General features: G+C 38.6%; 1 protein-coding gene across 1 annotated transcript; it reads left to right on the forward strand.

Moving 5' to 3' along the window:
• The first annotated feature begins 1,314 nt into the window (after positions 1-1,314).
• AKAIN1 (A-kinase anchor inhibitor 1) lies at positions 1,315-19,241 on the forward strand. The gene is made up of 2 exons (XM_075705053.1): positions 1,315-1,319; positions 18,992-19,241. Exons 1-2 carry the CDS (start codon positions 1,315-1,317, stop codon positions 19,239-19,241), a joined length of 255 nt encoding a protein of 84 aa, XP_075561168.1.
• Positions 19,242-21,688: the final 2,447 nt, after the last annotated feature.

The raw sequence follows: 21,688 nt of genomic DNA on the forward strand, positions 1-21,688 counted from the left end.
CAAAAGACATCAAATAGTTCAAGCAATCTACCGATCATATTAATCTTCCCTGCCAAAGAGCTAGGTCTGATTATTAATGTTGATGTGTGTGAGGAAACAAAAAGAAATGGCTCAGAGCTAGTTTATTCTCAAAGTTGGGGAGAAAGCTTTTTATAAAACATAAAATAAAAAATTGATAGAGACGTAACAGAATCTTCCTGATTATCTCCTTTTATCTTTATATTATTTTATTATCAAATGTTTTCATTTCTATTTAGGTGATTACTTCCAAGTGATTCTTCCAGAAATAGTCAGATGCCTACCTGTAAAATATTAGCTGTACACTCTTGTTAACAAAACACTGAAACAGTGAACATCTTCAGGCAAAAATGGCTTCTTCCTTAAAACACGTTTACTAAGCTTCTGAATCTATGTGACCAAATAATTGTTTTCAGCTCCATTAGAGTGAAGGGTTTACTTCAGATGTAAAACCACAGAATTACAAATAGCAACAGATGATTTAAAGTGACATCAGTCAACTTGATTTTTGTAACTGTCTAAAAATGTTAGTTAACTGTTAAAAACATTAAAGTTCTTAACACAGTACCCTCTAAGTAAGTCAAGACTTCTTCAAAACCTGTGAAGATGTGTGCTCAAGAATTTTTAAGTCTCCTGACGTTATGCAGAAACTAGTAATTTCTCGCTCAAACGGTAAGAACTTAAATGATACACAAGGCGGGGACTGCATAATTACTGATAAAAATATATACAGATGTTTTTGTAAGTGCTTTTGTATTTTCTGTTTCATACAAGTTGATGGTACATCTTTAAATGAACAAGGCCATGTATTGTATTTTAATGATATAACCTCATTTTTACCACTGTGCTTCGTTCTCAAGGGCTTTTTTTGAATAACTGGGCATAACTGATGTTGTTTTCCACTGATCTGCAGTTGAATGAGAATAATTATTAGTGCACTGCTTGTTTTGGTTGTTGTACTGCATTAACTGCACATTTTTTTGAGGTGACAATTCACTACAGAACTCTGTCCTGTGCAATTATTTCAGTGATTTTTGTGCATTTCAGCTTGTGACCAAATCTGAAACTCAAAAATGAATTAAAGGAAAAAAAGAAGCCCAAGATACTTTTTGATAACATTTTTTTCTTCTGTCAGAAAACATTAATTGCCGGTAGCTTTTAATTTGAGCAAGAAAACTAAAGACTCTAAAATAAAACGTGCCTGTTTGGGGTAATTTATTAGATTAAATACAGATAACATTTAAAGAAAGATGTGTGTAGAACATCATAGTTAATGACCTGCATTCTTTCACCAAAATGGCGTAGGTTCTGTTACCAAGTCAAGATACCCACCTACAACTTTACAGATTGCTTACAGACCTTCAAATCACTGAATCATGTTTACTGTTTTGACAAGCTGCTCCACCATCTCGAAACCCACTCCCTTAGAAACATACGTCTAATTTCTTTTGAGGATGTATGTAATAGAAATATATCCAATAGATTTTTTTTTTTTAAATCAGTCCTGATTTTCTAAAGATTATAGGGTATCCTTGATCTATCTCTTACAAATGCTGAATATTGCTGACTGTAATCTTTTCTGTATTTTTTGCGGGATACTTGTACTAGAAATTGTTCTAATTCAGTTCATACATATCCTGTTAGTTCTCAGGCATAAGGTGGATGAGAACAACGATAAATGAAAAAAGGATAGATTAAAGATTTCTGTAGTAACATTCTTAGAGGGAACACCATTTCTAAGCAGTCAGAGGTCTAATGTTTAGGTTAGTTAATTCAGTTGCCATCTGAGAAGTGAAATTGAATGTCTGAAATATAAGACAGAATACAAACAAATGGCAATAAAAAAGCTGAAATTGCTAAGGGAAAGATCTTTTGATAGAAGGAATATCCAAAAATCAGATAGTAGAAGTGATATGTGATGATAAATCTGGAAGGCATGCCCAAGGAGAAATTATCTTATATAGTGTTCCAAAAAAAAGAAAAAAACTGTCACTAGATGACATTTGACTTCAATGCCATTCTCGAGTTCTTACTGAAGTATATAGGCAGAATTATTTAAGCAGGTTAGCGCTTTTCTGTATCCGTACTTTAAGAATAAGAACTTTTTTGGAGACTTAAAATATTCCAGATTGGAAAAGTCTGTGTGTGTAAAAGCTTGACTGTGAAAAGAATGAAATAGGCTTGTAGGAATATCTATAGGCTATGAACATGTGATTGGAAATGTATTGCATATTGCAAAAATTTACATGCAAACATTCATACTAAAAGTGTTTGGGTTTTTTTTTTAATATACTTTCTCTAATTTGCATGGATTAATCAATATTTTTCAAAATATGTCTTGCAGGTGTAGGCTTAAACAGGACAGTTAATTTCTCTAAAGTGTGTTCCCATCTGGCTGTTGTGCTTCTCACTTCTGTTGTAGGAGTTCAGATCCCACAGGAACTCTGAGCATGGGTTTTAGAAATAAAGGCAAATTAAATGTGAAATTTAGAAGTTGGTGGGAAATTTTAAGTTTTGTCTTCTCTCTGTGCTTACCCTCCTCTTCTTTATTTTACTACTTATTCATTAATTTATTTACCTTTTAGCCCTGATGTCATCCTTTATACGCTGAAACTTTCATGTTCCCTCTTAAATCAAAGCGCTTCTGTTCAGCAGAGCTGGGCTAACGGGCCTGTGAAGCCAGCGTATAAATTCCTCAGCATCTGAACCTTTGAAAACTAAAATTCTCCGACAAAGTCTGGTGTCGCCGGAGCCTATTAGCAGGGCTGTTAGCTTGCGGTGAAAGCAGCGCGCCCCGAAATGTCAGGCAGCGGGGCTGGGGGGGGGGGGGGGGGGGGAGCCGAGAGGTAATTGGGAGCAATTAGCCGGTCTCCCTGCTGGGCACATCGCCGTCGCCTCTCTTCTCTTCGCCCTTCCCGCTGCCGCCGCTGCGGGGCAACGAGCCGTGGCCGCTCCGCTTGCCCGTGTGCGTGTCCCTGCGGGCGCTGCGCCCCGGCCCCCTCCCCTCCCCGCCCCGCCGCAGTGTGGAGGGAGGGACCGCGGCCCGCAGCTGCCTCCGCCGCCGTGCGGGGCCGGCCGCGGTGCTGAGCCGTGCGGTGCTGAGCCGTGCGGGGCCGGCCGCTGTCCGCGGTGCTGAGCCGTGCGGGGCCGGGCGCTGTCCGCGGTGCTGAGCCGTGCGGGGCCGGGCGCTGTCCGCGGTGCTGATCCGCGCCGCGGCCGGGCGGCACCATGGTGTTCGCTCCAGGTAAGGGCAGCCGCTTCCCGTGGCCAGGCGGGGGGAAGGCCCCGCCCGTGGCGGAGAGCTGGTGCGGGGGCTGCGGGGGAGGGGGTAAGAGCTGAGCCAGAGCTGCCACCGGGCAGGGGCAGGCGGTTTCAAAGAAGGTGGCTTGGCTTAGGATGTGCTTAGCTGGAGGTTATGAGGGTCACCCCTGCGGTTCCCATCAGGAGCCGCCTATACAAGTGTGCAGGGGACCGTGCGTGTCAGACTGCACAAAAGGGTCGGGAAGGGGGACGTGGTCTTGCAGTGACAGGAGAGTGAGCCCCCCCGGCACCCATACCGGTGGCTGTCAATGAGACAATCTCTGAAACTCGTGGAGATATTTTACAAATTCCCTCCCACCCCCAAGTATTTGAGTGGAAGAGAACAGAAAGTTTGTCCAGTCCAACAAAACAAAATTGAAAACTTCAGCAGGAGCTCATGTCTAATGTGAGACCTCTCTCTATAAGGGTGCAGAATCTCTGCTGTGTAGTATATATGTGCTACACCATAGAAAAACAGAAGTTACAGAGAATCTGAGTTGGACTTGGTACATTCTGCTTGGAAGTAGGCTGGCTGTTGTTCAGAAAGGGGTGAGAGGCCAGGATATAAATGTAAGTCATGCATAATGTCTTCTGTAGTGAAATGACTTGAGATTAACTTCTTTCAAGATGTGTAATTGTCAGTAAAAATAGTGGGTCAATAGAAAAGGGAAGGTAAATACTGCAACTTGGCAATAAGTAATTATTAATACCTTTGTTTTGCAAAGCTAACAGAAGTTTTGTTTTCCTCTGAAATTCTATATCCAGTCTGTGAAGGGATAAGTATCCAAACACTTTATACCTTCATTATAAACATTATCTTGGGGTTGACTTCACTAACTCAACAACTCAACAAAGTCTAGTTTTTTAAGAAATTCATATCCTTTTTCAAGAATCAGAAGTTCATTTTGTCTCTTTAACTGCCCAGTTGCTGTCTAATTTGATACTTTCCTGTACATCGTGTTCTGAAATTGGGACCGAGTTATTTATCTTAATAGAACCAGCTGCTGGTTTTTGCAGTACACCGTTCTGTATTAGTGGCTCTTTTCTGAACTCCTTTTATCTGACAGACTGTCACCATTAAATGTACCCATTTTTGAAATGCACCATGGGACTGGAATGCTGCAGGAAGAGATTACCTCTAAAATAGCGAAAACATGCTTATTTTCCCCAAAGGCTGACAATGAACAAACCCTAAATCTCATTAATAACTTCACGAATTGTTCTTTTCACAACTCTAACCCATAAAGAAAAAAAAATTCTGTCTAAAACTGTCTTGTGTAGTCATTCTTGTTTAGTCTGCTTTTACTCAAAGAAAAGCCCATGGTTTCCTTGCAAATGTTGCCATAATATACATAGGGTAACTAAGTAGGAATCTGTAAAAAAGATAATAAAGCAATCAGAGGGGCTCAACAATCTCTTGTATTCAGACAGAGGAAGCCTGAGTAGATTGCATTTTTTAATCGCTTTTCTTCACTGTAAATCAGTCCTGCGCTGTGATTATCTTCTCCAGATATTTAAAAAAAAAAAAAAAATCAGGGTTTTGTATGTGTTTAGCATCTTCATAGTATTTAAGGCCATCTGATATAGGAATAGTTTAAGTTTATTAAGAAATTGAGTTTCATTTCTTCAGTCAACTTTCTGATTTTGTCTTGCTGTGATGAATGACCTTATTTTCTGTTTCATTTATTTGTTGGGGGGTGGGGAAGTTTGTTGGGGGGAGGGAAGAAAAAGATTTGGCTAACTATAAATGGTTAGGGTCAGAATATTAAACATCGTTCCAGGACGGGGTGGGGAAAAAAAAAAAAAAAGCAAGCAACAACAACCAAAAGGAAACTCTCTTCCAGAAAAAATAATGGAACTTGTTTACCTGAAGACAAAGATAAGATTTTGCATACAAATAAGATGATGCTCTCTTCCTTAAGGTAGTGGGTACACTACTGCAGAGCACTGAATTAACATGCTATGTTTATAAACTGTTAAGTAGCAGAAGCTTACCAAGTTTACATATACTTTTAAAAAGGTGAAGCCAACTGACTATTGACTGAATAGGTACTTTCCTGCTAAGCTTCAGCTCTTTTCCCTAAATCTTACAGCTACTATGTAAAAAAAAAATGCCACCTCACCCCACCCCCCCAAACCCAAAAACCAACCAACCAAACCAACCCCCCCAAAACAAGCCTGGATATTACTGAGCTAGATAGATCAAAACTGTTACAAAAAGACCAGTATTTCATGTTCAAAACTGGACTTTCTGGCTCATTCTAGACAGTATATTGCTATTTACAGGTATGCAAAAAGCTGCTATTCATATGTAATCTTTCTTCATACCCAATTTTAATGAACTTTGAGTCTGTTCCAGAAAAAGGAACTAAGGAAAGTACATTTTTCCTTACTTGGTTTAATTTGACTGGGGCTTCATTGCACTTTGTGCTGGTTGACTAATGATAGGTTGGTGTCTAGGAAATGCAGTCCCAACTCTATGAGATGTCTGGGACTTCATTTTACCTGGAGAATTCCCACATGACCTGCTGCCCTTACACTGGGGGATGATCCATGTAATGGAAATGTGGACAAACTACACATTGCCATAAATGTAGCGTCTTTACTTTTCCTGAATTGAACTGCTTTAGGCAGTCTGAGAAGTAGACACAAAGTGTTACTGATCGTCAGATGTAAAGATGGGACTACAGTAGAAAAACATGACATTTCAATGTTTTGGATTGGTCAAAAAGCAAAGAGAAGTGATCATTGTTGAATTGGCAGATTTTCTTAGGAGACTTCAGAAGTGTATTCCAGAATTTTTAAAAAAGTCACTGCCAAATTAGCTTATAAAAGATTGATAACTGTAAATAATTCCACCGATTAAATATCTGTCCTTGTAAGGTAAGGAATGAAGAGTTATTAAAACATTTCTTTGCTCTGAAGCATCAGCAAAAACTGTAGAATGCATCAAGCTTTCTTCTCTTACCACATCATTAGTTTATAAAGGAGTGATCACTTCCAATATCAGGATTTATCAGATTTAACAATAATTTTAAATGTTGCTAATCAATATCATACTACTTCTTTGCAAAGTGCTTTCAGATACTTTTCCCAAAAATTACATTGGGCATATTCCATGCTTATTTTCAGCCCTAAAACCTTTTCCAGTGGAAAGGTAAAATAAAATTTTAAATAATCCTGTTTACTTCTGATTTTCCTGAACAAGTGGGATACAAAAGTGTTCTTCATGCTCCAAGGATTTTTTTTCTGATGCTATTTTGCACGAGTCACTCAAACACTTATGTCTCAGACCTTTGCCCTCATGTGTATGTACTGATACAGCACAAAGATGGCCTGCATTTTTAAAACTAACTTAGGAATAAAGTTAGAAACCTGTTAAGGATATCTGAGCTACCTAATAGGTTTTCTAAGCAAATGTTGCTAGGGTATAACTTCAGTGATTATTTTAGTCTATTTTGAGAATTTTGCTCTATCATGTAGGAATGTAAAAAAAATTACCAAATTATAGAGTCTCATCATTGCAGGCCATCATTGTTTCACCCGGTCAGTACTGTACCAAGCTGTGTGTGGTTGAATAGGAATTTGTATTTTTGGCTAAATAATATCTTTTAGAAAGGAATCAGTTTTGATCTGAATATGTCACGAAAGATTGGAACATTTACACTGGCAGCTTGTTTCAGTGTCTGAACACTCCCATTCTTTAAGCTTGTATCTACTTTGAATTGTGTGATTTCATCTTTTGGGTGAACCTTTTTATTTTTCAGTGTAGTCTGAAGAATTCCTTCTTACCTGACATTTTCTCTGTAACCAGGAACTCACAGGCTTTACTTATGACCCCGCAGTCCTGAAAGAGGGAGGAGGAGGTAGAAGTCATTTCTGTATCAATATTTTTATGTAAAAAAAGATCTGTGAGCACACTTAAAGTTTAAAGATAGACATTAGAGAAGTCAGAATATTCACTATTCAGCACCTTTTTCTTACAACAGCAATGCCAATAGCTTTTCAACTAGCTTTTCAGCAACACAGCTGTTCATAACATTTTTAAGCTAGGAGCAGTATAGCCAACTTACATAATGACACTGCAGATCAGAAGCGCATCCTGTACCAACCATTTTAGGAATCTCATTAAACTGCAATTGAAGACATAGCAGCTGCACACTGAAACAGATGTGCTTACTTGTCTGAATAGTCCTGATCTTCTCTAGTGGAAAAGCTGGGAAAGCAACAACCTGTTGTGCTGCAGGATGTGAAGACATGAAATTTCTTGATAATCTTTTTTTGATTATAGAGCTACGGGTACTGTGGAGAACCCCGTCCACAATGCACAGATCAAGACACTATGGAGGGACCTGTTAATGAATGGAAAAAATGCTATCAATAACTTCACTTTTTTTGAAGGTAACCTGTTGTGGGATATCTCCAGTGCTTGTGCAGTGTGCGCTACCCTGGCACTCAGTTATGAAGTGCCTTTCACCCATGAGAACAATTGTAGTAAGGCAGGACACAGTCCTTGTCCCCGTTAACTGCTGTGCTACATTCTGCTAGTGCTCTAAGTTCTGAAGTACCAAAAAAACCCCTCTAATATAAGAAGTAAGATTATATACATGTAGGATACTTTCTTGTTAGCTTAGTGTTGACAAAGTCCGTGTGAAGAACATAACTCAGAGGCTACAGACAAGACTACTTTGCAGACCTCATGCAGTCTCATATAATGGTTTTCTTGTCCAGAATTTGTGATGGCTGGTAGTAGGTGTGGAGGTCAGTTGCCCCCCAAGAGTATCCGAATGCATTTGCAGCTAAGAGCTCTCAACAATAATTCAAAGTGTTTGCTGCCTGGTAGGAAGAAATCACATAGGAGGAAATCTCTTGTTCTTTTTTGCTGAGGAAAAATTGTTTCTTATGCTGACCTCTCGCCAATGACACATTGATCTTTCGCCTGCTGTGAAACTCCATTGGCAGATCTCATTAGTGAGGTGAAAGAAAGTTCATAGATATTCAGAAAAGTGATGAAATTAGCAAGCTTAAAAAGTAGTCAACAGTCCTAGGTGCAATATTTCTTTAAAGTGTGAATCAACATAGTGTTAAAAACTGGCACGGAATTTACTTTTTCAAATTATTTTTAAGAAAACTGAAGGCTTAAACAAGTGAGGCTGGCACCTTTCACTTCCACGTCACTGGGTTGAATCCTATTCAGGTAGCAGTGAAAAGAATTCTGTCTTCACAGTGGCTGTGTAGTGGCCTGTATTGAAGGAGTTGTTCGTAGTTGGGGGATGGTGGTAATAAGTGATACGGTCATTATTAAGATCCTTACTGGCACTGTGTATGGGCTCCATGTATTGAGCAGGAAAGTCAAATGGTGAATGTACAAAAAGAATGAGTTACACTGACCTCTAAAGTTTGTCCCTCCAAATCATTATTCTTCTAGATGAATTGCTCTGTTGTACTTGTTATAGACATAACTAATGTGATTCCAACCTTGTAAGCTTTATCATGATAATGGAAATTAAATGCACTTACTGTAAATTAAGTGAAAGGTAGATCTATTCCTATACTTTTGATCTTGTCTATTAAGGATTTTATTAAGGCCACAATCAGTTATATTAAGTTTACAAATACTAAGTTAAGCAAAAATTCTTTGCAAGTAATGTATTAATAATTTCTTTATAGGCTTTCTGAAATTATCTGAGTACTGGTTACCCATTTGTAGTGCGTTCTTTCCATAATAACTTGCAAGCTCCTACAGAACAAGATTTATTATATTTTGAGGGCTTGCAATTGGAGCAGGTTAGCAGAAACAAAAAGCTGACCTGAGTAGCCATAAAATGCTTCAGGTTCCTTTAGAATGCCTTGCCAGGGAAGTCAAGGCAGGTGAGCTCCGTGCTGCTGTTGTCTGACCTTGCAAATGCCTGTAGTCATGTTATCAGAAGATGCTGTCTGCTTTGTTCAGGAGAGTCTGAAAAGTTTCTGCCTGAAGAAGTATATTGAGCCATATTCTACTCAGATGTTTCTCTAATGGTAAGGCAAATATAATCTCCTGTGGGTTACTTACATTTGCTTCACTTTGTAGTATGCATATTTGATGTAATGACACTGTATTTTCTTACTTTGATCAGTGAATCCACTCACCATTTATCAGTACATAGGGGGTGCATATCCATTACTACTTCTGTTAAATACTTGCAGACTGACATTACATTTTGTCTCAAAGTAAGTGTCGTGGTTTAGCCCCAGCCAGCAACTCAGCACCACGCAGCCGCTCGCTCACTCCCCCTACCCCGATGGGATGGGGGAGAGAATCGGAGGAGTAAGAGTGAGAAACACTCCTGGGTTCAGATAAGAGCAGTTTAATAATTGAAATAAAGTAAAATAGTAATGATAATAATAACAATATAATAATGATAATAGCAATAATAACATACAAAGCAAGTGATGCACAATGCAATTGCTCACCACCCGCCGACCGATACCCAGACAGCTCCCGAGCAGCAATCGCTGCTCCCCGGCCAACCCCCTCCAGGTTATATACTGAGCATGACGTCATATGGTATGGAATAGCCCTTTGGTCAGTTTGGATCAACTATTCTGGCTGTGCCCCCTCCCAGTTTCTCGTGCACCTGGCAGAGCATGGGAAGCTGAAAAGTCCTTGACTAGCATAAGCAGTACTTAGCAACAACTAAAAACATCAGCGTGTTATCAACATTCTTCTCCTACTAAATCCAAAACACAGCACTATGCCTGCTGCTAGGAAGAAAATTAACTCTACCCCAGCCGAAACCAGGACAGTAAGTTTTCTTAATAGAGCAGAAAATATTTCCCTGGGAAGTTAGAGAATTAGCTCCAAGAGAGGAAAGCAGTATGTCATGGCATCCTGTTGCAAACAGGGATTCCATCAAGATTACAGCTATGAAAAAAACCCTGGGTTTTACTCTTTTGAGGTGCATTTTAATTTATATAGTCTTTGATTCACTTTCTCTTGTGAGTTTGCATATATACATTCATACATATAAAATCTCAGCCTCAATTACTAATAGCCTTATGTAGAGCTTTCAAACTCCCCTCACATTCTAAAATAAGCAGGAAAGTTTTTTCTATACTGTTTGGTGCATGTGCAAATTTAGGTTTTTGGGGGGATTTTTTTTTTTTTAGAGATAAGGAAGGGCTCTGCTTCAGCTGAGGTTTAACTAGGCAATTTTTGAAATTAGACTCTCTGAATAATCTAAAATGTAGCAGGATGTTTTCACTGATTTGCTGGTTTTGACAGGTTACGTAACATCTTTCCTATTTTCCTCACTTTAAAAAAAAAAAAAAATCAGGTTCAGATATTACAAATTTTAATTAGCCTGTACATAGCTCTTCAAGACCAAAAATCACAAAGTATTGCAGAAATATAAACACAACAGCTAACAAAATAAACCTTTAGTAGTGGAATATGCCTCCATTGAAAACTTTCCTTTCACTTATGCTATACAGTGGTGTTTACCAAAAGTTTTCTAACACCTAGCGAAGCTAGGTATTTCAGTGGGGATTTGTGCAAGTCCACCAATGAGCTTTCTGGTATGGGTTCAGAAGGCCTAAATGTTATCTAGCTTTTGTGCTTAATGTTTTCTTTTTGGCTAGGAATCTCTGAGCACCTAAACAGTAGAAAATAGAAGGCAGAGGGAGTTTGATGACATTATGGGTCACCTGGATCTGTGCCATTGGATCTCTCCCTCCATGGGAGAAGCACTGCATTTGATGCAGAGAGATTTCTTATTTCAGTATTTCAAATGTGTTCCCTAAAATAAATAGCAAAATTGTACAGATGACGAGAATTTAAGTTTTTCATTAACTTTGGAGCAGCTTGTCCCAGATGCTCTTTAGGAAGTATCTTATTCTTGATACGCTGAACTCTAGCCTAGGAGTTAAAAACCCTCATAAATTAATGTTAGTTTACAGTACTAGATCCAGAAATTTTCCTCTTGGGACCAAAATCTTAGTATCACCCTTATGGGTTTGGATGTGGCAGAATTTTCAGTGACTACTTCTTTGAACTACATCCAGTCTTCAAAGCTGAAAAGACATAGTCCTTAAGGAGTGACTTTACTGCTATATGTGAAAAATACCTAGAAAATATATAGATTGAAGTGCATAATCTGTTTTTAGTTAATCTTATTAAAGTAAGGCAAGAAATCTTACTAAAATATGTTGAGAAAATGCTTGAGAATAGATAATGTATCTGTAGATCCCAACAACCTCTTAATCTAAAAAACTTTGGAAGCTTCATTTTGGCTGGCATACTTTGAGTAGTGTGAAATAACTCACTGGAGTCTTCAAAAAAATAACTTTTATATAGCAAACAAACCAAAGAGACTTCCAGATATTCTTTTCTCTTAAGAAAGAGCAAAACTCAGTTCAGATATAGGTGATGTCTGGATAAAAAAGATACAATGAAGTACTACTCTGGAGATATGTCCTTTGAGACAGTTTATCTGCATTTCTGTTCTTCTCCTGCACCCTTCCATTCCTCCTGGATTTGTGTTCAGAGCAGGGTTGTTCCAGCTTCATTCTTACAATGTGTTTTGAAGAGCAAAGTAGTCTGTGCTGGCCCCCTTCCTGATACAGTTCCTCTTCCGTGCTGGTTGCATGGCAGGAGTTAAGGAGTGAGGTTAGGGCAGAAAATATAACTGAATTGAGCCGTGACTTTTCTAGTGAAAGTGAGTGTTAAAATCCCCTGCACACTGCAGGTTAGGGAATTGGAAAAACACAACAGTCCTACATGAAAGTACTTTCAGCATTTCTGATATGTTCATTGTCCTCCCTTCTTCCTCAAGGAATCAGGGTAACTGAGCATTGCCCTCCGATACTTGACAGCCATCAGTCAGGACCTCACAACGCTCCTTTTTAGAGCATGAGAAACAGTAGAGGACAGAATTAACTCTAATACAGTTAGGAATGCATTTCTTATTTTTTTTAAGATTAAATTTACAACTTCATTGTAGGGCCTTTTCATGATGTCTCTGAACTGGCATCATTACCGACATTGAGACAAATCATGTCGCTAATCCTGTAAATAGCTTAATGACACTCATGTATGAAGTTGGGTTTGTGCACGTGTTGGAAAGCCTTCAGCCCTGGCTGACTGCCGTGTTCATTCATTCTGGATGTAATTAACATGACTCATCAACATTTCCTGATTATGGATACTGTGCAGCCTCGTATTTTATATCTCTTATTCAAATCAGGCTTCTAGTGCTGAATTCCTAGCCCCAACCTATAAAGCGAATCAAAGGATTTCAATTCACAGGTTACAAAACATTGGCCAGAAGAGGCTCACCTGGAACTTCCATGCTGTGGCCAGCAAAATGGAGAGATATGTCACTGCCTAATGCCAATGGGAGGTTAAAGAACTGAACTTTGTTTCTTGTAGTAGGAGAATATCAATATTGATGTAAAGAATGTTACTCTTCATTACTACAACATATACACATACATTATGTCATTACAAACTTGCCAGGTTCTTTAAATTTTTGAAAGATCTACAGTTTATAAACACAATTTAGGTAATATCCTGCAACTTTTTTCCATAAATATAGCTCCCGTGCATCCATACTGGACCTTGTGATGAAGTCCTATCATCACAGTCTTGCTTACTTATACTTCCTTTCCATTTAAAAATTTCATTAGAACTGTCAGTTGGATTGTAAAAATTACAGTAGTAATTTCAATAGAATTTAAATAGATTTACCAGAGAATAGTATTTTCATTGGATTGTTATTACTTTTTTATTAATAATGGAAATAAATTAATTCTAATGTTGCAATGCTGCTGAAAATAGTGTAATGGTTAACTATTGCAATCTAAAGCAATATATTGATAAAGCAGATAGTCAATTTTCTGGTTAAAGGATATACCTGCATAATCTCATGTGAAAATGAAGAAAGAATATTTGCTTCATGGCTCTTTCAGCTTCAGGAATTTTGCATAAATCAAAATTGTAGCTAACAGGGGAATACGTTTTGGGTAGTTGTGAGTTCTAAATTGCACGGAAGTTTGCTTAGAGGAATGTGATTTTTATTGTTAGTTTTAGATATGGTTAAGCTCAAAGATGTTTACACAAACAAAAAATCTCTTTTTTCCAGAAAAGCAACTTCAGTGGTATTCATTTGCTGGAAGTAAACTGCATTTGTTATTCCTGTGAAGCAGAACATAAACTTTTGACCTCTGATGCATGGCTCTCAGGATTCATGGAACCTGTCATATGAGCTAAGCTGTTCTCTTCCAATGCAATGTTTGCATTGTGCCTCAAGACAGGATGAGACCTAACCTGCAGGAAGACATGATGAGCTGCATAAATGTTACATGCTGTGAGGAAAGGTGAATTAAAATTAAAGATATTATTTTTCTCCTGGGAAAAGCAGTAACCTCACGCAGGTGAAGAAGCAAAAGGGATAACTGAGGGACAGTAGAAGTTTCCTGAGACTGGATGTACATTCATGGTGCATGCTCATGCATGATGAATGTCTTCTCAAAAAGTATGAGACAAATTATTCTAGTTCATGTTCTCCAAGAGTCCGTAGTTCCTTCTTACCACATCTCATTCACCATTTAGCCCCTGCTCTCTTTCCATGTGAGAAATGTTACTTCTGTTTCCTTCTAAATCTCTGATTCTGCACCCACTGAAATGTGTCTCATTCCCCCCCAGTTCATTGCTGGCATTAGTGGATCTGGGATGGACTTGGATCTTTGCAAGAGCAAGGTCATGCCTGTGGTAGTTTAGCTTCGTGATAGTATTCCCAACAATCCTATGAAAAGATACGGTAGAGAACTTAACAGCTGATTCAAACAAATGCCCTGTTGTTGAGTGTTACTTCATAGGAGTGTTTATAAGGCATATTAAATTTAACTTGTAGCAAGCTGAAAGGGAAAAGGCACAGGGGATATCAACAGAAAGTGCAGGAGACTACTTTGCTTGCAGGCTGGAAGGGAAGTGACTTAGGATGCTCTGAAGAAAGTAAAGTGTGTAAGTGAGAAAAGGTCCCTGTGCAGCCAGAGTGAAGTTCTTCAAGATTTAATCTGTGCTAAATGCTCTTTCTCTGTAGCTATCATTTTCCATGTATACTTTTCTAGGCGTATTCCATAATCCAGAAACATCACAGAGAATGTAAAGTCTCCCACGCAAGATGTTCTTGGACTTAAACTAATATTAGTTCTAGTAATTGAAATGAATACTTGGAATCTACTTCAAATGCTTTTATTCTTTTTCCAAACTGTGAGCATATTTTCCTTCATGGGGAACATCTTCAAGCGAGCCAAGGGAATTTGAAGGTACTGATACATGGCTCTAGTTTTAGATGAAAGTGGAATATGTGACTGATTCCTGCAGTCAGTCCAAGATTCTGAGGGTTTTTGAATCTCTCAAACTATACTTTAGATTGCAGAACCAGGCTGGAGTTTGCAAATTACTTTTCTTTGGCTATGTTAGTTGGCATAGAAGTTACCAAGTGAAAGATAAGGTAATAAAAACATGCTAAAGAGACTTTGTCATGTCTTAATGACAAAATTGCTACCTTGCATTTAACATCACTTAACCTGGATTTTTCAGTTCTCAATTTACAGAATTAGGGTGCTGGGTTCCTGTATAAGTTGGGTGAGCATGTAAAGATAAAGAATAAGTAGAAAAGATTTTCTGACATCAAGAGGGAAAAAAGTAGTCATTAGACAAAGATAACTAGTAGGCAGAATGCTGTTTCTCTATCCTGCAAGTTTTTTCCCAGCAATTACTTCAAGTGATCTTTTGTCATGGAATTTTAATTAAACTAGACTTAAAAAAATCATAGATAAAAATTAATTGTATCTTATCACCCTAGTAACTCCTATTTTGATTAGCTAAATACCAAATACTTAGACAACAGGGGTGATGTCTCTTTTTTACCTAATTGAAAATATGCAGTTCTTAAAATGCCTGATTAATTCTATAGACACTCAATTTTCTGCCTTTGTTTATGTCCCCAGCAGTCTATATTTCAGCAAGGTGGAGCAGTTTGACAGATATGTTCCAGCTCAGCCCCTTTGGGATCCTTGCATGAGTCATCCCTGCTTTCCTTAGTCAATCCCTCTCTTCTTGCTCAGAGTAGGTCCAGCATACCAATAAATAAATGAGCTTCTCAGAAAACAGCTTTGTGCTAACTGCTTTCCTTGAAATGAATAATTGGAAGAAGAGGACCTAGTGGGGATACTTTTCCAGAGACTGCTGTTTACTCCTTCAGGAAGTGGAAAAGTTGGGGTTTATGGCAGCCTCACCAGCTAGAATCACAGAAGGCTTGTGGTTGGAATGGACCTCTGGAGGTCGTCTTGTCGAACTCCTGCTCAGGCAGGGTCACCTAGAACCATTTGCCCAGGATCATGTCCAGATGGGCCAGCTGCGATGGACACCACACACCCAGGGGAGCTGGATGTTTGTGTCTGACTGCTCGACATGGCTGGATCCTGGCTGGTAGTCCAGCTCCTACATGTAATGGTCCCAATGCAGGCTCAGACCTCTACACAGTGTCAGATATCCCCCTCAAAAAGGGCTATTATTTTCACTGTTGCTTTCTAGTTTAGATGCTCAGCATAAGCTGCCAATGGTCTCACTGGTCACATCACCCCAGGGCAACATCTTTGACTCTCTCCATGTCCAAAGCCCATTAGCTGTTGTCACCTGGGTTTCTCTGTTCTTCATTTGTTTTCCCAGCAATTAAAAGAATCATCTAATGAATTAGAGCTGGGCAGATGTAATCTAGGTCTTACTTATCTGAGTGGTACTTTCAGGCAGGCTTTGCTCCATGATAGACAACTGAAAAACTTGGGTAGAAATTCACTGGAAAACTGGCCTTGTCTTCAGCTGGGTGTTGCTGTGGATGACCTTCCTAATGTGAAATATTTAAAGTTCAGAGTTTGTAGATTAAGTGGCAAGAACCAAATAAATAATGAAGTATCCCCAAGGAAAGAAAACTGAGTAATTTTCAACAGCAATGTGCTTAATGACAGTGTTTTTAACAATAAATTCTGGGGTTTTATGGCTATAGGCTTGGCAAATTTTTCACATTTTATGTAACCTCATAGTCCATTCCAACATACTCATTTTTATTTACAATTTCATGTTTATCCATGTTTTTGTTAATATACTATCTTCTGAACATCAGCTGAGTTGGCTGATCTTTTTCAGCCCAGCAAGACAACTAACTCATTGTGTAATACAAAGTGAGTTCATATTTGAGTAATAAAGAAATATCTGTACGTTACTGTTAAGTGACATTGAATTTTATCCAAAAAAAATACTGTTTCAAGTGCTGAGTGGAACAAACTGAATCAGGGAAGCTGATTGTGCCAAGAATTCAAGTGATTCCGTTCAGTCAGCTTTTCCAGCTTAAAAGATGTTTTCTAAGTTTTCATGGTTTTAACCTCTTAATTGTAGACAAACTTTGTCATCTCAGTACAGTCGCAGGTTTGGTTTGTTTTTTTTTTTTTTAACTATTCAATTTCAATAGAATTAAATGTACATTTGTATTTTAATTTTAGCCAGAACATGTGTAATATGAACATGATAGAAATAAGTATATTTTTTAAGTCCTTTCAAAGAAACTGGGAGATAATGAATTATTTCTCTCACAGAGTAAGCTTTGACCATTTTGCTGGTGGTTGTTTTGGGCTCACAGATCATGGAATCACAGAACCACAGAAAGGTTTGGGTTGGAAGGGACCTTTAAAGATCATCTAGGCCAACTCTCCTGCCATGGGCAGGGACATGTTTTGCAAGATCAGGTTGCTCAAAGCTCCATCCAGCCTGGCCTTGAACACTTCCAGGGATGGGGCATCCACAACTTCTCTGGGCAACCTGTTGCAGTGCCTCACCACCCTCATTGTGAAAAATCCTTATACCCAATCTAAATCTACCCTCTTTCAGTTTAAAACCGTTGTCCCTTGTCCTGTTACTACAGGGCCTGGTAAAAAGTCTCTCTCCATCTTTCTTATGAGCCCCCTTTAAGTACTTGAAAGTCCACAATAAGGTCTCCCTGGAGCCTTCTCTGTCTCAGGCTGAACAACCCCAACTGTCTCATCCTGTCTTCATAGGAGAGTTGTCCCATCCCTCTGATCATCTTCCTGGCCCTCCTCTGGACCCACTCCAACAGTCCCATGACCTTATGTTGGGGGCCCCAGAGCTGGACGCAGTGCTCCAGGTGGGTTCTCATGAGAGCGGAGTAGAGTGGCAGAATCACCTCCCTCAGCCCGCTGGCCATGCTTCTTTTGATGCAGCCCAGGATACAATTGGCTTTCTGGGCTCTGAGAGCACATTGCTGACTCATGTCCAATTTTTCATCTACAAGTATCCCCAAGTTCTTCTCCACAAAGCCGCTCTCAATGCATGCACCACCCAGTCTGCACGGATATTGGGGATTGCCTTGACCCATGTGTACAACCTTGTACCTTCCCTCAAGTGTATCACATCTTAGTAGTGTCTTCCTTAAGGTAAACAAGTGATTCTACTTTTTGTCTCTATCTTAAATTTCCTTGCAAAAAAATTCTTAAAGAACATTGGGAATTTATCACAATTCCAGATGTGGACCTCTCATAAAAGCAGCTGACCTTTAATTCACTCTGTTTTATTTCTCTCAGGACATAATTTTTAATATATGGTGTTAAAACAGACAGTAAAATACAAATTCTGTTTAATGAAATACTTAAGCACAACAGTCAGTTAAGAAGAAACTGAGGTTAGTATCTTAAAAACCTTTAAATCAAATCTAGTGATGTAAATAAGCACCTAGCCTAAGCATTTCAATTAGCAACCGATTCTACATTTTCCTAAGTGTCAATAGGTGTACATCACCTTGATTCAGGATTTTTTTTATATCCAGATCAACTTTGAACATTATGCAGCATTATTTATTGTCCAAATCATCATCTGTGTTGAGTCAAAATACTTCCAAAGAGAAACGTCTTAACATAAACTACTCTCTCTTCATCTCCAAATGTCAGTAGTCACACTACATTGCTTTGTTCTTCTCCAGATTTTAGCACTTTGGTAAAACAAGGAAGTGTCACGTAAGAAATATGTATTTTTCAGGTTGCTATAGACAATGTTGTGGGGTTTTTTTTCCATTTTACCTACAGCAACCTTAGAATTTTTTAATGCTTTTGCAAATATTTTTGCAAATGTAGCTAAGGATTAATAAACTGACACTTAACGAAATTTTGTACCTTGAAGTCAATTGGAATTTGATGGATGAGGGCTTTTAATCTGAAGTAAAATAAATAGAAATCTTAATGAAACAGCTTTTTCTCTGTATAGTGGTGAGGGAGAACACGTCAGGCTTGCAAAATGAAGTCTAACTCCCCATCCAGAAGCACAGCTCAAGTCAAGGAGACGTGATTCACAGCTGGATGAGAAAACTCTCCTTCCCTGTCTTGCTGCAAAGTGCAGCTGTGCTTGTTTCAGCCGTGAAGCCACAGCTGTCCCTAGAGCTGGGCAGTGGGTAACTGAGCTGTAGGACTCGGTCTCCCCCTTCATTCAGACCTGTAGCGCTGAGCACACAGAGGCACTTTCCACCCTACTTCATCATCTTCTGTATTAGCAGGTTTCCTATGAAATAAACGGTTCCCAAGCACTTTGTGGGATTTTTTTTTTTCCTCCTTTTCTTCTATCCTTCAGCTGTTCACAGAGTAGCCACAAATGCTTAGTTCCCTTTCTTTGTCATTTGGTTCTGGCAGGTGAGAAGCCAGGGACGGAGCAAGATGAAGTTAAGCTGCAGAACGCCAGCAAGCAGATTGTGCAGACTGCTATCCTCCGAGCAGTGCAGCAAGTCTCCCAGGAGAGCCAGCAAAAGGAGAAGCGAACAAACAGCGGTACGAGCCTCCAGCTAGAAAGAGGAAAATTAACCAAGAAGCATGAAAAGAAGTAAAGGAGTGGATTGTTTTTTCCAATCCTCCAGTCTACAGTGTTTTCAGCCTTCTCTTTAGTATCAGCTGTATTGCTAGTGCAATGTCACTGTTGTAAAGCAAACCAAAGTATAATCACACCTAGACATAGGGTAAAGTTGCAATAGTCCTCAGCTGAGAAATATTAAGTGCATTAGATGACTAACTCCATATTTATGCAGTGCCTCTTAACAGAAACAATAACCATAGCTATAAAAGTAGTTTCAAGCACAAGCTCTTATGGTATGGACTTATTCTCAAAAGCTTGTTGTCAGCACACTTTCATGTAAGTTCTGCGTGCAACGTTTATGTCAGTTCAGCTGGACGGACTCTGAGTTACTGCGTTGACTGAAGCTGTCTTCACTGAAGAAATAGTTTGCTGTCGAGTGTAGCAGAATGCTTTCAGGCTGCCTTGAAGTATGAGTTTGTACCTGCTTTGATTAAATATGGACTATGTGAAATGGCACTATGAAGTGGATTTGGTAAGTTCTGTGAACCAATTTCTTTTTTCATCTTGGGAAAAAAAAAAAAAAGCAATCCAGTAAAACTGCAGTGACTGTGATCTATGACTGTGATCATAGACCTATGATCTATGTCTTTTTTTTTAAAGAAGTTAAAAGAAGTACTGAAGTTTTAGTCTACTTATTTGAAATACTTCTATACTTCTGCATAAAAATCACTTGTGCCTCGACTATTCCTTTTAATTTTCTTGATACTGAAAGAAGAGGAACTGATGTGCTGATAAGGAGTTCACCAGTTTTCATTCAGTCTTGCAAGTGTGCTGGGGATTGATTTACAGGAAGTGAAGACTGGAGTGGCTTAAAAAAGAAGTGTTTGAATTTATTAATATCTTGAAGGATGGAAATATACTGTGTCTGAATTCTGTCATGGTAGATCTTTCTCACCTGCTGGGCATAAAATGACTTTAGGTACTTGCAATTGTTACATAGATTCACCTTAAATAGCACTGCTTTAAGCTGGTAATACAGAACTTACCCTTAAACTGCTCTATATAGCTGAAGAAATCCATGCTGTTTCTGAAAATACAAATTAAATAAATGTAGCTTTCACTTTTATGGTCCCTTACTGTAATGATGATTGCACTATTATGCAGCTGAAATGAATAACAGTATATTTAATTCTAGAAATGTCTTGTAGCTCTGCTTCAACTGAATTCTTGTAGTAATACACCTAAAAATATAGAGAAGCAGATGCACAGGATCTGCAAAGGAGACAAACTTTTGTAATTGCTTTTCTACTCAGTTAGACGATTCTCAAAGAGACTTTTTGGTTTAAGTAATTGGCTGTTACTTACTGTGTCCTACTGCTTGTGTTAAACAATTTCAGGATTCTTTCTCATGGCTGGAGGCTTAGTCATGAATAGCCACACACTGTAACATTAGGCCTTTGAAATCTGCTTCATTCTTTTTTTTTTTTTTTTAATTTAACAACACTGACTCATACCAGATAATGATTTAGCTCAATTTTCTTTCACTTAAAAATGCAAAGAAGAATTGGATATGATTAAAATTGTTCTAAATCCTGTAATAATGAAGAGAGACTTGGATTGCAAGTACACAATTGGTTCACTTCTATAGACACTGGGTGAATTTTTCCAGCCAAGAAAACTTTGAAAGGTGGAAGTAGTTGGGTCTTGAGGCATGTGCGTGTTTGTCGTAATAGTAGTTTTTTTACCATTAGCTTTTTCATCAGTTGACCTTTGGTTGGGAGGTAGCTTTTTTCTAAGCACTCTTTGCATCTTTGCTTTCTGAGAGCCTAAGAAAACTGATCATGAGTAGAGGTTCAGTTCTGAGGCTGATGGGCAGGCAAGTCTAGTGGATGAGGGAGAGCAAGCCTGTTGGAGAAACTCTGGTGCAAAATGGTGTTTGCCATGGACTCACCTACAGTGCTGTGGGAAGGAGAGCCATAGGTCAGCAAAATCTCCATTTCTTTGGGATTATTCTACTTTTTTTAATATTTTTTATCCCCAGAAATTTGCAATATGTCTTTTTTCTTTTTTTTTTCTTTTTTTTTTTTTTTTTAAATGTTCCTGGTAATTATTTTAATAATCTTTGTGTAGTTTGGAAACTTGTTTGCATGTCCAAGTTTTTTTAAATCATCATATTAGTAAAAGAGGAATTTCAAAAGCCACTGAATGCAGACTTTTGCCACTGCTTCATATGAGCCTATTCCACTCCTCCCACTACAATACAATTTTCCTCTTCTACAATATCCCTTTATTGTCATAGCCCTCTTAGACACACTATTAATCATTAAATCATGCCCATCATTTTTAGTGCTGTCAGAAGTCTAATATCTTGGAAAGATAAAAATAGTCGGAAGAGTAGCAGAGCCTTGAGGAAGTTTTCTATGGTATCCTATCAAGGAAAAACAACTACTGTAGCTTATGTAGTGTAGTTTTCACTGAGAG

The sequence above is a fragment of the Pelecanus crispus genome, chromosome 2 (assembly GCF_030463565.1).
Source record: "Pelecanus crispus isolate bPelCri1 chromosome 2, bPelCri1.pri, whole genome shotgun sequence".
NCBI classification, from domain to species: domain Eukaryota; kingdom Metazoa; phylum Chordata; class Aves; order Pelecaniformes; family Pelecanidae; genus Pelecanus; species Pelecanus crispus.